We start from the raw sequence: 17,862 nt of genomic DNA, 5'->3' as shown, positions 1-17,862 counted from the left end.
AAAACTGAGGCTCAGACCTTGCTCCCAGGGCACAGTGCCATTGAAGTGGCCCAACAACTACATGCATTTGACACCATTCATCGCTTCAGCTTTTATCTTCTCACATTCAAAACCACATAGATGTCTACATATGTGGACTACAAAGGCAGGGCATAGGAAGCCCTCTGAGAGAAGAGAAAGCATGCTGAAGACATGGCAGGAAGTGGACTCGACAAAATGTAGGTTTAAATTGTTGGATTTAGAAAAAGTGAAAGGGAGGAGTGACAGAGCCTGAGATGAAAGACAAAAATAGCTTGGATAAAATTTTAGCTATAAATGATAGCCAGTGTCTATGTGACAGTTTAATGTGCTCCCCCATCCAATCAGCCTTCTTTCTTTTTGAGGAAAATACTAAGTTTTCCTTAAAGCTAGGGTAATACTGCTGCTTATAGAAATATCACGTTATTCTGTAATCCTGATGCTTCTTGATATTGGCTGCCTCTAAGAATGGATTTTCACTGATTCTGTCCTCAACTTACCATTTATCACTTCAAAAGTTATGGTAGCAATCTGATTCTGATCTCAGTTTTACTAGCTTGAATCGGGGATAAATACATCACACTTATGAAGTCAAACTTATGGAAGGGAGAAGAACAGAGTGGTAGGTCCTTAAAGGGTAGATTTCTCCAGTGCTGAGCTAAAAGTGAAGTACTCATGATTTCCACAAATTTCTCATGGGCTTTGATTACATCTCAATAGTGTCTGCTTAGCAGTGAATGACAGGAAGATGCAGTTCCATTCACTACAGTGAAACGTTTCAAGCTGCCTTAAAGAATAATTCTGTCTTCCTCAATCCTCATATTTACAATTTTATTCCTCTTTGACAGTAATGATGAGTGAATAGAGCAGCAGCCTAGGACAAATACACGGGTTCTTCTGAACCTGTCACTATGTTGTGATACTGAAGTAACAAGAAATGCTTCAGTTTTCTCATCCCTACATCTGGAATACTTTTCTTTATTGTTTAATTTAGGCTCCCTTTTTTAAAATTGCTATATAAGAATTAACCATTACAGTTAGAAAGCTCCAGGTAAGATTGGAATGCCAAATATGTTAATATTGAATATATTGAGCTTTGCAGGTTTAAGGAAATTGGATTTTTGAATGTCTGAGGCAAGTTGTCTCTATAACACAGATCTGGAGTCATCAGGAGGTATTTGCACTAGGAGATCATGTCACTTGAGGATAATGCTTTTGGTATATATTGCTGCATCACCGTAGAGAGGCAGAGCTGCATTTTAAGAGACATAAAATGAAAGAATAGTTATTTGGTTCCAAGGTGAATGGCTAAAGGGCACCCTATTTGCTTAAGCAACTTAGCAGTTATCTTTGCTGAGCAGCTTTAATAATGGCAACGTACACTAGAACAAGGTGTCATGTGCCACCTTTATTTAATGCATAAGAGTGTGTCTGATGTGTCATTGCCGATTAACAAAAATGTAGCAGAAATACAATCGGTTTGGGTACAGGGTGCTCACTCTAGAGCCTCTGAAGGAGGATAGGAGCAGATTAAATGTTAAACGTTCATCAGTCCAGAGCTTGCCTACACCTCAGGTTCTTGAAAGAGTATCTGGTTTATCCAGGCATCTCATCTCTCTTCTTACATTGCCACTAGTAATGATGGCAATTCCAAATGGGGCTTATACTAAGGTGACATCTGTGTGTTAAAGTAATTTTAATGAATCCAGAAGCTGCACAAAAATACTTCACAAGGTAAATATAAACAGGTATACTGCCAACAATAAACATTAAAAAGCAGAATAATTCCAGATTTTTTCCATTTTTAAAATATTTTATTTAAAAAGTGACTGACTACACTTGTTGATTGACAATAGAAATTTCAAATTTTATATTCTCAAGTTTTGCTTCACAAACACAAAACCATGATGACTGTATATTGAGATTCTCATGCATCCAGTGTAACTTCAGGAACTGAAATTGGTAATCCTCCCACAGCTGCATAGTGAGACTCACGAGATTTCCGCATTTATTTACTGGGAATCTCTTCCTGGCATAAGAGGGGGGGGGGAAATGGTCCCTAGGTAAAAAATGGATTGAGAGGAAAAGGACAAAAAGGACATGCATAAAATAGACAATTTTTCAAGAGAAAAAATTCGAATAAAATATGGGCTGAGACGGTCCAGAAGAAAGAAGGAATTTCTTTGGAACATTCTTGGGGAAGTGGGACAGAAAAAGAGGAACTGGGTACCTGGGTCTCTTGGAGTTTCCCAGCCTTCACATGCCATTTTTAATTATTACCTGTCCTTGACTTTTAAAGCTATACACACCTGGCTGCTATATACCAGAAATGGGGACTATATTTTGGAACTGACCCTGAAATAATAATTCCTATAATTCATGGTTTGTCCGGTTGAAGCTGTACAATTGTAGCAGACAGCAAGAACAGAACGCATCAACTTTAGATTTTGGTGAACAGAACATTCCTACAAATATTGCAACAGTCACTGAAATTTCACCAGAAGGAAGGATTTACTGTGACATAGCAAACAGAGAGCCTGAAAAAAAGGAACTTTGGAGGAGACACCGTGTGTGGGAAAACGAAAGAGGAGGCACCGTGCCACACGGCACCCCACCCGCGAGCCACGGCCTCCGCCCCACACTTTATCGCAGCCCCGCGCTCGGCCCCGCCTCCCGCCCCGGCGGCCCCACAGCGCCCCCTAACGGCCCCGCGGCCCGGCGCCCCCCCGCGCATGCGCCCGCCCGCGCATGCGCAGCGCCTACTACGGGGGCGCGTGCGGCAATGGCGCAGCCGGGCAGGGCCAGCCTCAAGGAGCAGAGATACGACCGGCAGCTGAGGTAGCGCGGCGGTTGTGTTTCTCGGCCTCGAGCTGCCGGGGGTCGTCCGGCTTCCGCGGGGCTGCCGCAGTCCTGGCCGGGCGGAGAGCGGGCTGCCGCGGCGCCTGGCTCTGCCTCTCGCCGCAGGCCGGGCCGGGGGCCGCAGCCCGCGCTCCTGCAGCTCTGCTTGCCCGTTCGGGCGGCCGGCCTCCTCCGCGGCCGCTTGTAAGGAGAGGCGCGGCGGGAGGTGGAGCCGCTCGCCGCCCGCCCGCTGAGCCCCCCCGGGGGGCGGCAGCCGCCGACTCCGGCAGCCCGGGTCGTGCGTTGTGGGTGTCGGGAGGCGCCCAGGGAGGGGGGGGGGCTCTGTCGGAACCGGTCGGGCTGTTCGCCGGGCAGCTGCGTGAATGTTTGGGCCGGCATAGGGGAAAAAGGCGGAAAAGAGCAAAGTTAAATGAGAAAAGGGCGGCTTGTGCTGGAGCCAGCCGATGTTTGGAGTATGGCATGGGTTAGTTTTCACATGCTTCGGTGCATTTGAAAGTCTTAGTAGTAGTTATAATGCTTTGCTGTGTCTCTTCAGTAGCTGCCTTTTCTGCAGCTGAAGAGAGTAAAAATTACTGCCCGTGTGAAATCAGAGGGGCGTCTGTGGCCAAGTACTGCCAAGTTATGATTTCAGCCTGAATATTATTTTATAGGTGTCTTAAATACATTGCCAAACTCATCTAGCCTGATTTCTACTTGCTTGTACCATTCAGTGTCTTGGATTATAAATTATAAAAAATATAGACATGTGTTATTTATAATAAAACTTATGAAAAAGAGCATTCAGTTTTAGGACAAAATTTGTGTAAGGATTGTTTTGACCTGTGCTGATTTTTAAAAAGTTAAAAATGTTAGAACAGAAAAAGATGTGTGCGTTCATGTAGTGTGAAGATGGTAACCAGTAAAATTGGGTCGCTCTTTAGAAAGTTTCAGGTTTGTCACAGGAAGTTTTCTTAAGGAAAGCTTATTTTGGTTAGTGCTATTTAGCCCCTCTCGACAGTGAATGGTAAGTAGTATGCTAGCCTCCATTTGTGATTGTTTAATTTTTTTTCATTTCTTTATATTTGCTCTATAATCTGAAATGAAATAATTTTATAATGTTGTGGTTTCCATCCCAATATAGACTGTGGGGTGACCATGGACAAGAAGCGTTAGAATCTGCCCATGTTTGTGTGATAAATGCAACAGCGACAGGAACTGAAATACTCAAAAACTTAGTGCTACCGGGTAAGTAGATATCTCTTCTGTACTTTCTCTTCTGTAATGTATCTGATAACTTCATAATGCCTAGTTATTAATAGTAATTTTTTCCCCCCCAAGGTATTGGTTCATTTACAATTGTCGATGGGAATCGGGTCTCTGGAGAAGATGTTGGAAATAAGTAGGTTTGTTACTGTTTTCTGTTACAAATTGATAACAGGGTTTCATAAGTGGTTCCATCTCTATAACTGTTAAGAAATACTATAAAATTCTTTTAAAAGCCTGTATATGTTTTTCCAAGTCTTTTGTGGGTTTGGATGTTGGTGGCGTACACAGCATGCATAAACATTTTGAGGTATTAGCTGCTAAATTTGACATAGGTTTTTTTTTAGCTGCTGTTTCTGTACCTTACAGGTCTATATAAAAATATTTAAGAATATTGTTTGCTGCATTGTTGAGATATGACAATGCAAGATTTGCTTGTTTCAGCATGGCTAAATTTATTTTCTGTAGTTTTGGTGATGAAGATAACTTTTCATTAGTTTATCATTCTGAAACTGTGACTGATAGCCATTTATTAGCTTTCATAACTTTGAAAGGCTGTATGCAGCAGGGAAAGGATAAGAAACTCTTTACAAATCCTATAAAAAATAATTTGTTTACCAATTCTAGGTTACTTTCTCATCCAGGTTCAGGTAGATACTTTTACAAATACCTGTCTACTTACAGAGGTTCTATGAGGTGAAAGGATATTCTGTTACATGAAGAAATTAGGACTAATGACTCTTCAATTAGCCTAGTGAAAAAGAATCTGCAGTACGATCCTGGCTTCTAGAGGAGTTTGGCATGCCTCATTTTTCAGATTTGTGGCTTGGGCATTGAAAAGTTTTCTTAAGAAACTGATCATGAGGAAAATGTAACAGTGGTGGGGAGAAGAAAAGTGGATTTAAGGGGGAACTCTGTTGTGTACAAGAGTCAGCAACATAGTCTGCACTACAAAATGGTGTTTTTCTTCAAAATAAAAATTCACATGTAACTCTCTTTTCTTGTCTCCTTTTCAGTTTCTTTCTACAAAAAAGCCATATTGGTCAGGTAAGGAGATAATGTCACTTTAAGTGTATTGAAAGCATGAAAGTATTGAATAAATACTCCAATGCGCTGTTATGAGTAATACTAAGAACATGTATGTATAGGTTAAAGTCTGTTTATTCTTTGACAAAATTCTCCATGCTTACTTTTTTTAGTTGCTCATAAGCGAGAAGATAAGCTCAATTCTGGCAAGATTGAGTGGGGAAAATAAAAAAAGGACAGGATATGACTAAGAAAATCTTCGGAAGGATAAGGTGGAAGAGAATTGTGGTTGAAGGAGTAAAGCTAAGAGTAGAGAAGTGAATTGGGGAGGGGGGAAGGATAAAAATCTGGAGAGTATAGAAGATGTAGATAGCTCCTGGATATTCTCCAATAAAACTGGAAATTAATAAATAGCTGACAACATAATTTTTTTTTAAATAATGTTACTAAAAATGGTCTCAAACAAGTGCCTGCTGTTATGCAATTTAATTTTTCTTCAGGTAAGTAATGCTTGGAATAAGAAACCCTAGCTAATGTAAAATTTTGTTGGGTTTTTTTGGTGGGGGTTTTTTGGCTTGGTGGGTTGTTTGTTTTTTTTTTTTTTTTAGCATGTAGCATATGTAGTGATGATATGTTGTATAAATTACATTTCAAGAGGTTAAACATTGTTTTGATTGTTCTGAAACAGAATCGTGCCCAGAGTGCCACTGAGCTCTTGCAAGAATTGAATAACGATGTTTCTGGAAACTTTGTCGAAGAGGTTTGTTTTTCTAAATTAGTTTTATGTTTCTTGTTATACGGTGTGATAAAAATATGAAATAATAGCTACACATTTTCTTTGTAATGTTGTGGTTTAAGTAGCTTCATGATAAAACAGCACTTGAGGAAGAAGAGCTTAAGTTACTTGCAAAAGTCAATTTATGTATTTTAAACGTTATTTAGTAACTTCATAATTTTACAACTTTTGCTTAATGCCTTTATATTCAGTGTTGAACAGACTTGCTGTGTATTCAGGAATTTTCAGTGTTTCCTGACATTTCTTTCTGTTTCTACTGTTTAGAGTCCAGAAAAACTTCTAGACAATGACCCTTCCTTTTTTAATCGCTTTAACTTGGTGGTTGCAACACAACTACCAGAAAGGTAAAGAATCATCTAAAGTTGTTTGGTTTTGTTCAGTTGTAAAAGCAGGTTTCAACTGCAGGCATATTCTTGAAGGAAAACTTAGGCAAAACAGAACTCTCTCATTGTGAAGGAAAGTTACAGTAAATAATAACGTTTTTCTATGGACCTTTATATATGTTACTACATAGTTTAAAATGTCTTCCAGATCCATACCTGACTCCTAGGTGCTCTCTCCAGGTGTATTTGTCTATGTCAAGTACTCTTTTTGTAGTGAAAGTTGTTTCTGGTCAAAATTGCTACAGTAAGTACTCTGCTTATGTAAAACCTAACAGATAGTAGTATCTGTGATACCTTTAGATTTTTGCAAACATTTTTTTTTGTTTGTATAGCTCTTTCCAGTTTACCCATGTATGTAATATTTCCTATATAAACTTTGCCAGGACCAGAAGTTCTTGATCTTATTTTTTTTTTATTTTTTAACCTGTTCCTCCTGAGAAGCCTCTTGCATGCTGCCTTCCAATAAAAGGTGCAGATGAAAAATGACAACTCTGAGTATTGAGAGCATGTGGGTAGAAGAGCATGCTTCTGTTTCATTAGACAGGCTGCATCCATAGAGGCTAGAGGTTGCTGGATAGATGAAGAGTTAAATCTTGCTTTGTAAGGAAGTGGCTGTTGTTCATGCTCTACATGCTTTTCTCGCTCCCCCTACTTAGGAGCTAGATATTGTCTCTGACAGAAAAAAGAGCCAGGTTGCCTCTTTGAAGTGGTGATTCCCTTGCAGGCATTCATGAATAAAGAGTATTTCTTATGTGTTACTCAAAAATCTCTGATTAGAATTGCCCCTCTTGGAAGTTACATTTGTGCCACACACAGATTTAATTCTTTCTTTCACAACTCATTGAAATTTTTTGTTTGACACTTGGAGCATTTGGGAGGATGGAGTGAAATACAAGTAAATTTATGTATAAACATATTTCTAACCTAATGTAAATTCATGTATGAAATTAATCACCTTATATCTACTTAGAATCATAATATTGTAGTTCTTTCAGCAAACTTCTCTTTCACAAGTAACTTGTGTAAGAGTTAACTTATAGTTGTATAGTTTTCCTCTTGCACATCAGGAAAAAACCCCACATAAATGTATTTTTCCTTACAGTACGTTGCTGCGGTTGGCTGAACTTCTCTGGAATTCTAACGTTCCTCTGCTGGTCTGCAGGACTTATGGACTGGTTGGTTATATGAGAGTCATCGTTAAAGAGCATACAGGTTAGAGGGTTTTCTGAAATAAAGAGTTTTCTAAAAGGTTTAAAGCTTCAATATGTAATATCACTTTGATTTTTTTTTCTGTTTTTTTTTTTCATCTTGTGATGTATTTAGTTTTTAAGTCTTGCATAGTTTGCAGTTCATCACATGGAGCATTCTTTGAGAAATGCATAGAAATTATGGACTGTGACAAATAGTAAAATTGGAGATTATCCTGACATTAAGTATTTTGTCTAAGTTAACTTTATTTTGAGAATCAAGCAGTTAAACAAGCAGGTGACCCACTGCATTTGATATATAGCTCTGTTTTGAAGGCTGGACATAAAAAACCATGAAATGCATTGTGTAGTTTTTTTTCACAGTTGTTGAATCTCATCCTGACAATATGTTAGAAGATCTGAGACTAGACAAACCATTTCCAGAACTGAGGGAACACATTCAGTCTTATGACTTGGATCATATGGACAAAAAGGTTGGTATGCAGTTTGCACTATGTTCTCTGAGACAGATGCAGACATAGAACAGGGGTTCTATGAAAGTGACTCTGGACAGATGATGTTTTTTGGTGCCAAGTCTCATCTGAACAGAGGCAAGTGTAGAATCAGTCATGAGGTTCTATTTTTGGCCTCTGCCCTAAATGTTACACTCTGTATTTAAATTTTAAGCAAGTGGATGTCTTGGGAAGTGAGGAATATTCTTGGACAACTTGATCTTTTGTTAGCTTGATTTCCCCCTACCTCTCCCCCCCCCCCCCCCCCCTTTTTTTTTAATGATTACCTGCTGCCACAGAGCTTTGCAGCGTGGGTATTTGTGCATAGCATAAGTTCTACTCCAGAGAAATATTCAGGAACTTAGCTCATACACCCTTTTTTAAGTAAAGGAATAATTATTAAATAATTTGTTTTATAGTAGTTAGAGAACATTATTTCTGAATCAAAATCTGGAGCATATCCTGTGTCTTTAGAATACTGGAAGGGATGTTAGGAGTTAAATTAAAAACCTATTTTAAATGTATCCTGTTTTTATCTTTTCTCAACTTGACAAAGATTTCTCTGCTGTTCAATTACAGGACCATAGCCACACTCCGTGGATTGTGATTGTGGCCAAGTATCTAACAAAATGGTTCAGCGAGGTAAATTGCAAAACTGGATAAGTCATCAGTTTATTATTATTATTACTTTAGATACATCTTTTCTAAACTAGCTTATTATTTTGGCAATGTGTAACAAATAAACGAGATGGAATCACAGGAAAAAAAATTACTTACTGAAATACAAGTGAATGTATGTGAACAACGACAGACTCTGGAGTTCAGCAGTCTGAACACAATGAGGTTAGTAGTAAGTATTTTAAAGATAAAATCTTGTGTTTTTAAATTTAGAAAAGTGAACAGTTGCCTAAGAGTTACAAAGAAAAAGAAGCCTTCAGACAACTGATTCGGCAAGGTAATGTATGTCCTAGGAGTCACTTATTCACACTGGCTGAAATGCTTAAGACAGTATCTGAATGATAATCAGAAGTTCTCTCAGGATTAATTTATGAGAATCTGCTGGCGTATACAATACAATTCTGCTAAATGATTTTTTTGAATGCAGTTTGGCAGTTTTTCATACTGTTTGCTATTTAACATCAAGAGTATGTTTTGATTTTGGGTGGGAGGAGAAGCCTTAAGAAAAAATCCTGTAGAAGATGTTGATGTTTAGCATGGAAGATGTGGTACAGAGGAAAGTAAGTGGCTTTTGACAATGAAATTGTTGTTAACTGCAAGTTAATAACTGCTCAGTTGACCCACTAAACTGTTGGTTACATCTCTAAATGACCATTCTAGAGAGAGAGAGAGAAAGGTTATGTAGCTACTGAATACACTGTAACCAGTATGTCAACAGACTTCACTTTTTTCTGATGTTTCAATCTAATATCTTTTGAAGGTGCTAAAATTAATGAGGCATTTTTAAGATCTAGAAATACATTGTCTTAAATGATTGTAGAATAAAAACGTTGACTGAATTTTTGGTATTTCCTCACTTAAAGCTGGCCTATGTGCAAGTTGCTGAATGGTTCTGTCATCCTTATCCCCAGGTTGGGCTAAGGAACTGATCTGCTCTGTAGTAATTACCTTTGGTTAAATTAGGTTTTTAGTGGAGTCCATTTGTTGGTCTTCCTTGCTCCATGGTTTCATAAGCATTTGCCAAATTTGACCAAAAAAACCAACAAAACACGACTGGGGATGGGAAGGAGGGTTTAATTGCTTTTTTACTGCCATCTACATTAATTTAGTGATTATGAAACTTTACTATCTCTTTCTGACACAAGTAAACTGGTATTTTTGTGATAAGTAACTTCTATTTAACATCACAGGAAAATTAATCATATACAGAATGTATATGTAGTTAGCTTTATCAGTACATCTTACTGATAATTCATTTTTTTTCTGATTAACTATTATGCCACAAAACATCCTAAGGCAGTGTGCTTTGTTGGTGAGACCTAAATGATGAGATGTAATTCAGGGGATTGTGTGGTTTGTTTTTGGTTTTTTGGTTTTTTTTTCTTCCAATAAGGTATCTTAAAGAATGAAAATGGGACCCCAGAAGATGAGGAAAACTTTGAAGAAGCTATAAAAAATGTGAACACAGCATTAAATACTACAGAGGTAAAATAAACATTTATATGACAAAATTGAAGAAATATCAATTGCCTCCTTTTTCAGAACATATCCACTTTTAGGACAGGAATACCATTTGCACATTTATATTCAGGTAAAACAGCATTAGTACAATTTTTAAAATTGAAATCATGAGTAGTAAAATAGACCTAGACTAGATGGCACTGTAGCTTATGGAAATTCTTCTATTTCCTTGCTCATACAAGGAAGATACGTTTCCTTCCTGAAGTATAGAATGAGTCAGTAACCAAAGTTCATTAGTATTGTATTCGTGTCTTAGACTTTTACAGTTCAGTCTGTAAAAGAATATCAGTTAAGTGCTTGGTTCAGTATTAAAGAATTAGTAGTTGCCGGTGTAGATGATGTCTGATTTAAATACACAGCTAGGAGAGAGAGACTCAGAAAGCATTTGTGGAAATTGTGCTATGTTGAAGCTGGTTGCTATAGTATTTATTCTGTACAGAAATGAAGTGCTGCAAGGGACCTTGGACTCAGCAAATGTAGTACTTTCCTCTTGTTACAAAGTTCCTTTCGTAAACTGATCAAGCTTAAAAACATGAAAAGTGAAGATTTTGTTGTTTTTAAATAATCCTGAAGTAGTAACTCACAGTTTAGAATTGAGCTCTGATTTCCATAACCTCTCATCCATGGTGAATTGCAAAAGCTACATGGGGTAAAAAGCACATTCTGTGATTCTTTCTAGATTACATTCCATTTCTATTTGAGCTGTGCTGATCCTTGCTTGGACAGTCACATTAAGTCTCCTAAGAAAGCAGCAGGTAAAACTTAAGAGCTGTCATCCGAGCCACTACAAGCCGTGTCCCAGGGTATTAGTGATTTCAGTTTTATGTGCCAGACTGAACTGCAGCAGTGTAGGAATTAAAACACACTCACTTTTGCAGCTCCTCTCAACTTCCCCAGCCTTTTTGCTGCTCTGCCTCTAGCAGGTAGGATGGGCAGCTGGGGCTGGGAGCACCTTTTGCTAATGCTGCTACCAGTTTTTTAAAGTATTCCATGTAGAAGGTGGAAATAAGGTGAGATTTTATTTGTAACGTTCATCTTGATCAGAAGCACATGCCTTGTTCTCAGGCAGTGCTTCTCAGATACATTTCAGATAGTAGCACTGACTATGTAAGATTCAGAGGAGATTTTGGTATGAAACAAGAGTTGGCTCACCTGCATGGTGAGTGTTGAGATAATTCAAGGAATTGAAAGTCAAGTAAATGCAAACCCAACTTATTTTTTCCATAGATTCCAAGATGCATTGAAGAGATTTTTAATGATGATTGCTGCATAAATCTCACAGAGCAGGTAATGAGTAATTAAGGGTGAGACTTAAATGTACAAAAAGCATCATAAATAACATCTATGTACATGACTGTCTCTTGTGTGCTTGCAGTCACCCTCCTTCTGGATTTTGGCTCGAGCTGTAAAGGAATTTGTGGCAAATGAGGGGAAAGGAAGCTTGCCTGTCCGGGGCACTATTCCTGATATGATAGCAGACTCCAATAAATTTATCAGATTGCAAAATGTGTAAGTATACAATTTTTTCTTTAATGGTTATTAATGATAGTAAATGGTGATGACTTCAGATCTCACAAAGTGCATGAATTCCTGTATTAAAATAAAAACGTGTGTATGTGGGACTGGGGTGAGGAGGGGTGTGGTGGCCTGGGACTATCTGCTCCCTGTATAGATGCTATCCACTGTTTCGAACTGGGGCCTAAGCCTTCACTGTGTCCCACTTTCCTAAGGTTGGGTAGTAAGCGACCACTTTTCCTAGTTTCAGATACAGTAAAGACCTTCCTATAGATAGTAGATCCCATAGCCCAGCTACTGCTGTCCAAAGCAAATTGTTGCTTAAACACAGCCATTGTTTTTTTCTCCTGGATGTGTATGCCAACCTAGTTACAGAAATTCTAGTTTCCTAGATACTTAATTCTAAATACTTAATTCTAATTAATGCCCTTAGAAGGGATTGCTTGGTAGATAAGGAAGGGTGTGAATGAACTCTAACTGCAAATTTCGAACAGCAGTGTTGTGGATCAAGATTTAAGGAATCCCCATCTTTGAACGCATGTATCCTCAACATGAACTTACTATTCTTATGTGTACTGGACATGATGCAAATTGTTGGGCCAAAAAGACTTTCTTAGTGTTACCACATTTTCTCTGCAGTTGGTTCCTTCCTCCTCTTTTTTTTTTTTTTTTTAATTTTTAAAATGAAGCAGTATCTTGCAGAAGACTTTCTAAATGTATTGCCTCTGCAGTTGTACTGTTGAATTGTTCAAATAGGAAAGTATTATTTCTAATAGATTTTGATTGTTTCTATATAGATTCTGAACCACAACCTCTACTAGGAAAAGGATTGTGTGCCTTAATGGTGTTTACTAATCAAAATGACATATCTAATTTTAGAGGTGCATTCCTCAGAGCTGTGACAAACAGCGTTAAAAAGATGGGTATAAAAATATAAATGTGTTACATGTCTAAAATAATTGATTGCTATTGCTTCATGGAAGTTACTCTGTATAATAATGGTGAACTTACGGTTTCATTGAGCAAAATAATGATACAATTGCTTGAATTTGCACAGACACCCTAATTTGTAAATCTGAATTCTATAAGGATCAGTCTTGAATTTCCAGATCATTATGTACTTCAGTTCTCAATTCCAATAAGCATTTCAGGGTTTTAATTCACAGATAAAACAATTACAGTTCCTTAAAATGAGCTCTTAATTTGAATTTTATGAAATGCTGTGTTACTGAGATGTTTGCATTGTCTTAGTTAGTAATGGAACTAACATACTATGGCTAATCTTAAAACACAGAAATTTATAAAATATTAGAAGCCAAATGAAGGACATATAGCTGTTGTTCTGAAACTACTGAACATTCTTCCTCTGACTGTAGTAATACTAATTTTAACCAGATTCTAGAAAACTGTTACGCGTGTAGTTTTTAAGCCACACATTTAGTGAACAGCTTGGCCATGCCAGTCATACGGAGAGGTAGTAGGTGCATTCATGGCCTTGAGGTAGCTCACTTCCATTCGTGTGGCTTGCATTTTGTCTTTATAATATAAAATAAGAAGAAATGGTCTTCACTGTGAAGTTGATGGCTTTATGCTGTAATTATTAAGACTTATTTGTTATTAACAGATACCGTGAAAAAGCAAAGAAGGATATTGCTGCTGTGGGTAACCATGCTGCTAAATTGTTACAATCCCTAGGCAAGGTAATTACAAATGCACGAGCCTTCTGACAGGATAGAAATATCTTTTTCACTGGTGTTGTAGACAGAAATAAGTCAAAGGAGACAGGTATGAGAAGAGAAGGGCTAATAACCTCATTCTCTTCAAAAGGCTTAAGTTCTAATGATGTTAATATCTGTGGTCTGTTTTATTTATCACTTTTAGTCTGGTCATATGAAAGTAAAAGACATACAGGGATGTATTATTTACAATTTAAGGTAACTTTTACAAGAATGACTGGTTATTTCACAATGAATGAGTATCTCTGAAAATGTAAATTCTGTCATCATTGTATGTACTTGAATGAGTCTGTTCTCTCTTTCAGGCACCTGAGTCTATTTCAGAGAGAGAGTTAAAATTGCTTTGTGAGTATGCTTGGATTCTGTTGCTGTGTTTATTCTGATCAGTAAATAATCAAAAACTTTTGAATGATAATGTAGTTATTAATTAGTAGCTCAATATTTGAATTTTTCAAGTAAGTGCTTAGGAGTTGCATCACTCAATTCAGTGGAAGTAACAGATGTTCAGCATCTCTCACTAGTGAGTCTATAAAGGTTGGCTTTTAAAAGATAAAAGTGTTTTCTCAGGTCCGAATAACAGGTAGCAAAAGTCCTCAACTTTTCTGTGATTAGTACCTAATCACTGTTGCCCATTCTGTGATACTGACTTCAGAGTGCGGGCTCTGTGAACTTTGGTAGTCTGAAAAGGGAAAGCAGTGATGCAGTGAGTAGTACTGCTCATGGCAATTTATGTTATGTCTGTTCTGGATACGTATACATGTCCACACAGCAGCCTGGCGAAGTCTCCTTGCAACTGGAAAATTTACCTGTAAGCACATAGCCAAGAGCACACTGCCTCTGCATTGGTATGTCATTTGCTGGGAGTTTTGAGAACCTTGCAGTTCCTCATTTTTGAGTGCTAAGCAGGTAGTAGCTGCACATTGGGTTGTTTCATAGCAATGATTCTGGAGAAGAACCTTTTCCTGCTCGTAGCTGTACTCTTAGAATATTAATTGATAATATGTGAGACAGTAGTAGATGTAGCAGAAGATGAAAAGAACCCATGTTCATATGCAGCATGGAAGACGAAAACATGAAGTTGATGGCTATGATTGATGACTTTCTATAGAAGAGCTACACACATTGAATCCTAGAATGGTTTGGGTTGGAAGGGACCTTAAAGCCCATGTAGTTCCCACCCCCCTCCCATGGGCAGGGACATCCTCCACTAGCCCAGGCTGCCCAAAGCCCCATCTAACCTGGCCTTGAACGCTGCCAAGGATGGGGCATCCACAACTTCTCTGGGCAAGCTGTTCCAGTGCCTCACCACCCTCAGAGTGAAGAATTTCTTCCTTATATCTAACCTAAATCGACCCTCCTTCAGCTTAAGGCTATTATCCCTTGTCCTGTCTCTGCAGGCCCTTGTAAACAGCCCCTCTCTAGATTTCTTGTAGGCCCCTTTAGGTACTGAAAGGCTGCAATAAAGCCTCCCCAAAACCTTCTCTTCTCCAGGCTGAACACTATGAGCTGTTACATTAACATGGCAGATACATTTAGATACTAGAAGTAAACAGACACAAAGTATTTCACTAAAATACTTGTGATCATAGACCTAAATGTAGTCTAATAGATTATATTACTCCAAGCCACCAGAAGCAGCAGAGAAATGTTAAATGAAATTATGATAAGTTTTTAGTCTTTCATATTTAACACATCAGAGATGCAGACTTACAAAGACTTGGTAATGGGTGATGCATTCAAGTAGGTAATGCTCTCCTTTCTGCACTCTCTACTTAGGCAGCAACTCAGCTTTTCTCCGAGTAGTACGATGTAGATCGCTGTCTGAAGAATATGGTTTAAACACTTTTAACAAGGATGAAATCAGTAAGTACTCCTTTTTGGCACATACTTTACTTGCATTTTCAACTGAAAATGGTTTTGTGATCAAAAATAATTGCATGTTATGTTCTGTTTCATTATACACTTTTTTAATTTGGCATCAATTAGAAGTATGTTTCTTTAAGTCTAGAATGTTGAATTCAATTTGATTTTGAAAGTTCAGAAATGACCTTATAGATTGATGTGTGTTTGGGTTTTTTTCTTTCAGATTTTATTTTTCATAGCATGTAAATAAAACATTGTTTTCTTCAAACTTTTCTGTACCTCAGTTATTTCTGACAGAGCTGAAAAGTGCCTTCACCTGACCAAAGATATGACAATAATTGTCTTGGCCCCTCTCAGCTTATCTTTTCAGTATGTGAACTAGCAAACTAGTTACTTAATATTGCATTTTATTTTTTTGGACCTACATAATTCTCTTTAAAAGAAGCTGGAAATACATTTTATCAAAGTTTATTTAAATTAAGCTTTACAGGTCCTCTGAATGTTTTGGACTAAATGTGTATACGTATGTTTTGTAATACTTATAATTCAAGTGAAAGTTCCTTGAATTGGTTGGTAATATGCAATGTGAATTAAGTAGTTATTATTTAGAAAGACTGCTGAGCTGTATGTGAAGGGATTTAAGAGCTGTTTTATAATTACAGTCATTATAGTTATATATATGAAGCATGCATTTCAAATCCCAAAATCATAACTGAGGAATATCCCATTTAATGTTACAGCAACTGTCAGAGTTGAGACGTGAATATCTTCACTGAGCAGTTGATATCAAATACATACAGTATGGTTTTGCCAAATGCTCCGGAGTCAAAATCGTGTATCTGACAGTTGAGTCATTGAGATTCTCAGTTGCAGGTTGTTTTCATTAAGATTTATTCTTTCTGCAGATTTTACAGTTTAAGCACATGGGAAATACTGGATTTCAAGTAATTCAAAGCCTTTCCTTTTTCCACTTCATCTGTACTGGCTAACCAGTTCTCTTGCTGTTTTCAGTTTCCCATATGGATAACCCAGACAGTGAAGTAGTGCTGTACTTGATGCTACGGGCTGTAGATAGATTTTATAAGCAGCATGGTAGATATCCAGGTATGTTAATACCAGAGTTACTTAATGTCATCAAAGGAAATATAAAGATCCAGTAGTTACTATAATACTAGTTGTAAACTACAAATGTAGCATTAGTTGTGCTTTTGTTTCCATATTAATGGAACTTTAAGAATGTGAAAATTAAAGTGAGAATTTGAATTGGTTCAGCTATACAGTACTTTGTCATCATGAGTAGCATCAACAGAATATTAAATTATTATTAGTCTAGTGTTAATAATATATTAATCAGCTTACAGACCTTTCAGAAAAATAAAATATGCTGCCATTTAAACTCATTAACTTTGAATAAGGTGTTACAGTTCTGTGATGAAACAGTGAACTTATTTTCCAGGTGTCTCTAACTATCAGGTAGAAGATGATATCGGAAAACTAAAATCATGCCTTACTGGTTTCTTACAAGAACATGGGTTGTCTGTAGTGGTGAAAGATGACTATGTTCATGAGTTGTAAGTATTGTATCTTGAGTGTCGCTTTGTCAGTAAAACTGACCTGAAAATACTAACTGTTACTTTGCTATCCAGTTGTCGCTACGGAGCTGCTGAGCCACATGCTATTGCTGCCTTCATGGGAGGTAAGGATGCCACAATATTTCTATGGTCCCTACAAACAAACCAACTTGCTGTAGTACGTGCTTGAGTCAGAATCTCCACTGTTTTAATTACTTTGTATTGTCAGAGTGAAGACTGTAAACACAGACTATAGTCAAAGATTGTATTAGAACAAAATCCTCCCTCTTCATTCTCCAGATGTGACCTTCTGTAGTGCATAGAAAAAGTGTACGCAGCAAAGGTTTAAAGTCAGTAAAAGAAACCAAATAAATTTAAAAATTAATCTTAGTAGAACAATTCTAGTACCTTAAACATGTGTTTAAAAATAAAATGCTTGAAAGAGGTTTGAGTTTTAAAAAAAAGGAATAATTATAGTAATAAAATTAACACAGTACACATCTTCCTTGCAGTTAACACAATACGCTTACATTATCTATTACATATAAATAGCCTTGATTGCTTACCTTAATTCAACCTGTGGGTATTATCAAAACTAAATATGTTTTAATGCTGAAGATTATTATATATAAAATACCTTGTGGATGTAGGATTTTTTCTGATTAAGTGAAACTTGGTATTTGCAGTGCTTTAGAAAAATGTATAAAGATAATTTCTGAAGAAATCGGAGAATATTTCATGCTACAGGAGAACACAAAAGGATCACAGTGAAGTGACCCTTTGATTTATTTTACACTTTAACTGTACAGGATTGTTTTTAATTGAACTTCTCAATTTCATTTACAGAGATCACAACTTGCATGGTTTGCTCACACATTTTTACACTCTGTGTGTGTGTGTACATGGAGAGAGAAAGTGTATACAGCAAAGTGTATGTAAAGCTAGTTTTTGAAGT

General features: G+C 37.3%; 1 protein-coding gene across 3 annotated transcripts in view; it reads left to right on the top strand.

Moving 5' to 3' along the window:
- The window catches only part of NAE1 (NEDD8 activating enzyme E1 subunit 1), a 38,146-nt gene that overhangs the window by 19,802 nt on the left and 482 nt on the right, over positions 1 to 17,862 (top strand). The window contains exons 1-19 of one of the 3 annotated variants that reach the window (XM_075765265.1): positions 2,748 to 2,856; positions 3,998 to 4,101; positions 4,195 to 4,255; positions 5,136 to 5,166; positions 5,834 to 5,905; positions 6,206 to 6,285; positions 7,427 to 7,536; positions 7,896 to 8,005; positions 8,603 to 8,665; positions 8,915 to 8,978; positions 10,095 to 10,186; positions 11,450 to 11,509; positions 11,598 to 11,731; positions 13,362 to 13,437; positions 13,779 to 13,818; positions 15,250 to 15,336; positions 16,348 to 16,440; positions 16,793 to 16,907; positions 16,983 to 17,032. In XM_075765265.1, the coding sequence (XP_075621380.1) occupies positions 2,801 to 2,856; positions 3,998 to 4,101; positions 4,195 to 4,255; positions 5,136 to 5,166; positions 5,834 to 5,905; positions 6,206 to 6,285; positions 7,427 to 7,536; positions 7,896 to 8,005; positions 8,603 to 8,665; positions 8,915 to 8,978; positions 10,095 to 10,186; positions 11,450 to 11,509; positions 11,598 to 11,731; positions 13,362 to 13,437; positions 13,779 to 13,818; positions 15,250 to 15,336; positions 16,348 to 16,440; positions 16,793 to 16,907; positions 16,983 to 17,032 (1,498 nt within the window). In that variant the 5' untranslated portion in view covers positions 2,748 to 2,800. Of the gene's footprint in view, positions 1 to 2,747; positions 2,857 to 3,997; positions 4,102 to 4,194; positions 4,260 to 5,135; positions 5,167 to 5,833; positions 5,906 to 6,205; positions 6,286 to 7,426; positions 7,537 to 7,895; positions 8,006 to 8,602; positions 8,666 to 8,914; positions 8,979 to 10,094; positions 10,187 to 11,449; positions 11,510 to 11,597; positions 11,732 to 13,361; positions 13,438 to 13,778; positions 13,819 to 15,249; positions 15,337 to 16,347; positions 16,441 to 16,792; positions 16,908 to 16,982; positions 17,033 to 17,862 lie in introns of those variants that run through there. The other 2 variants (XM_075765266.1, XM_075765264.1) reach the window with 2 other exon arrangements.

This window comes from Balearica regulorum, chromosome 13, assembly GCF_011004875.1.
Source record: "Balearica regulorum gibbericeps isolate bBalReg1 chromosome 13, bBalReg1.pri, whole genome shotgun sequence".
Taxonomy (NCBI): Eukaryota; Metazoa; Chordata; class Aves; order Gruiformes; family Gruidae; genus Balearica; species Balearica regulorum.
The sequence above is the reverse complement of the archived record's forward strand: the minus strand, read 5'-3'. Positions and strand labels throughout refer to the sequence as shown.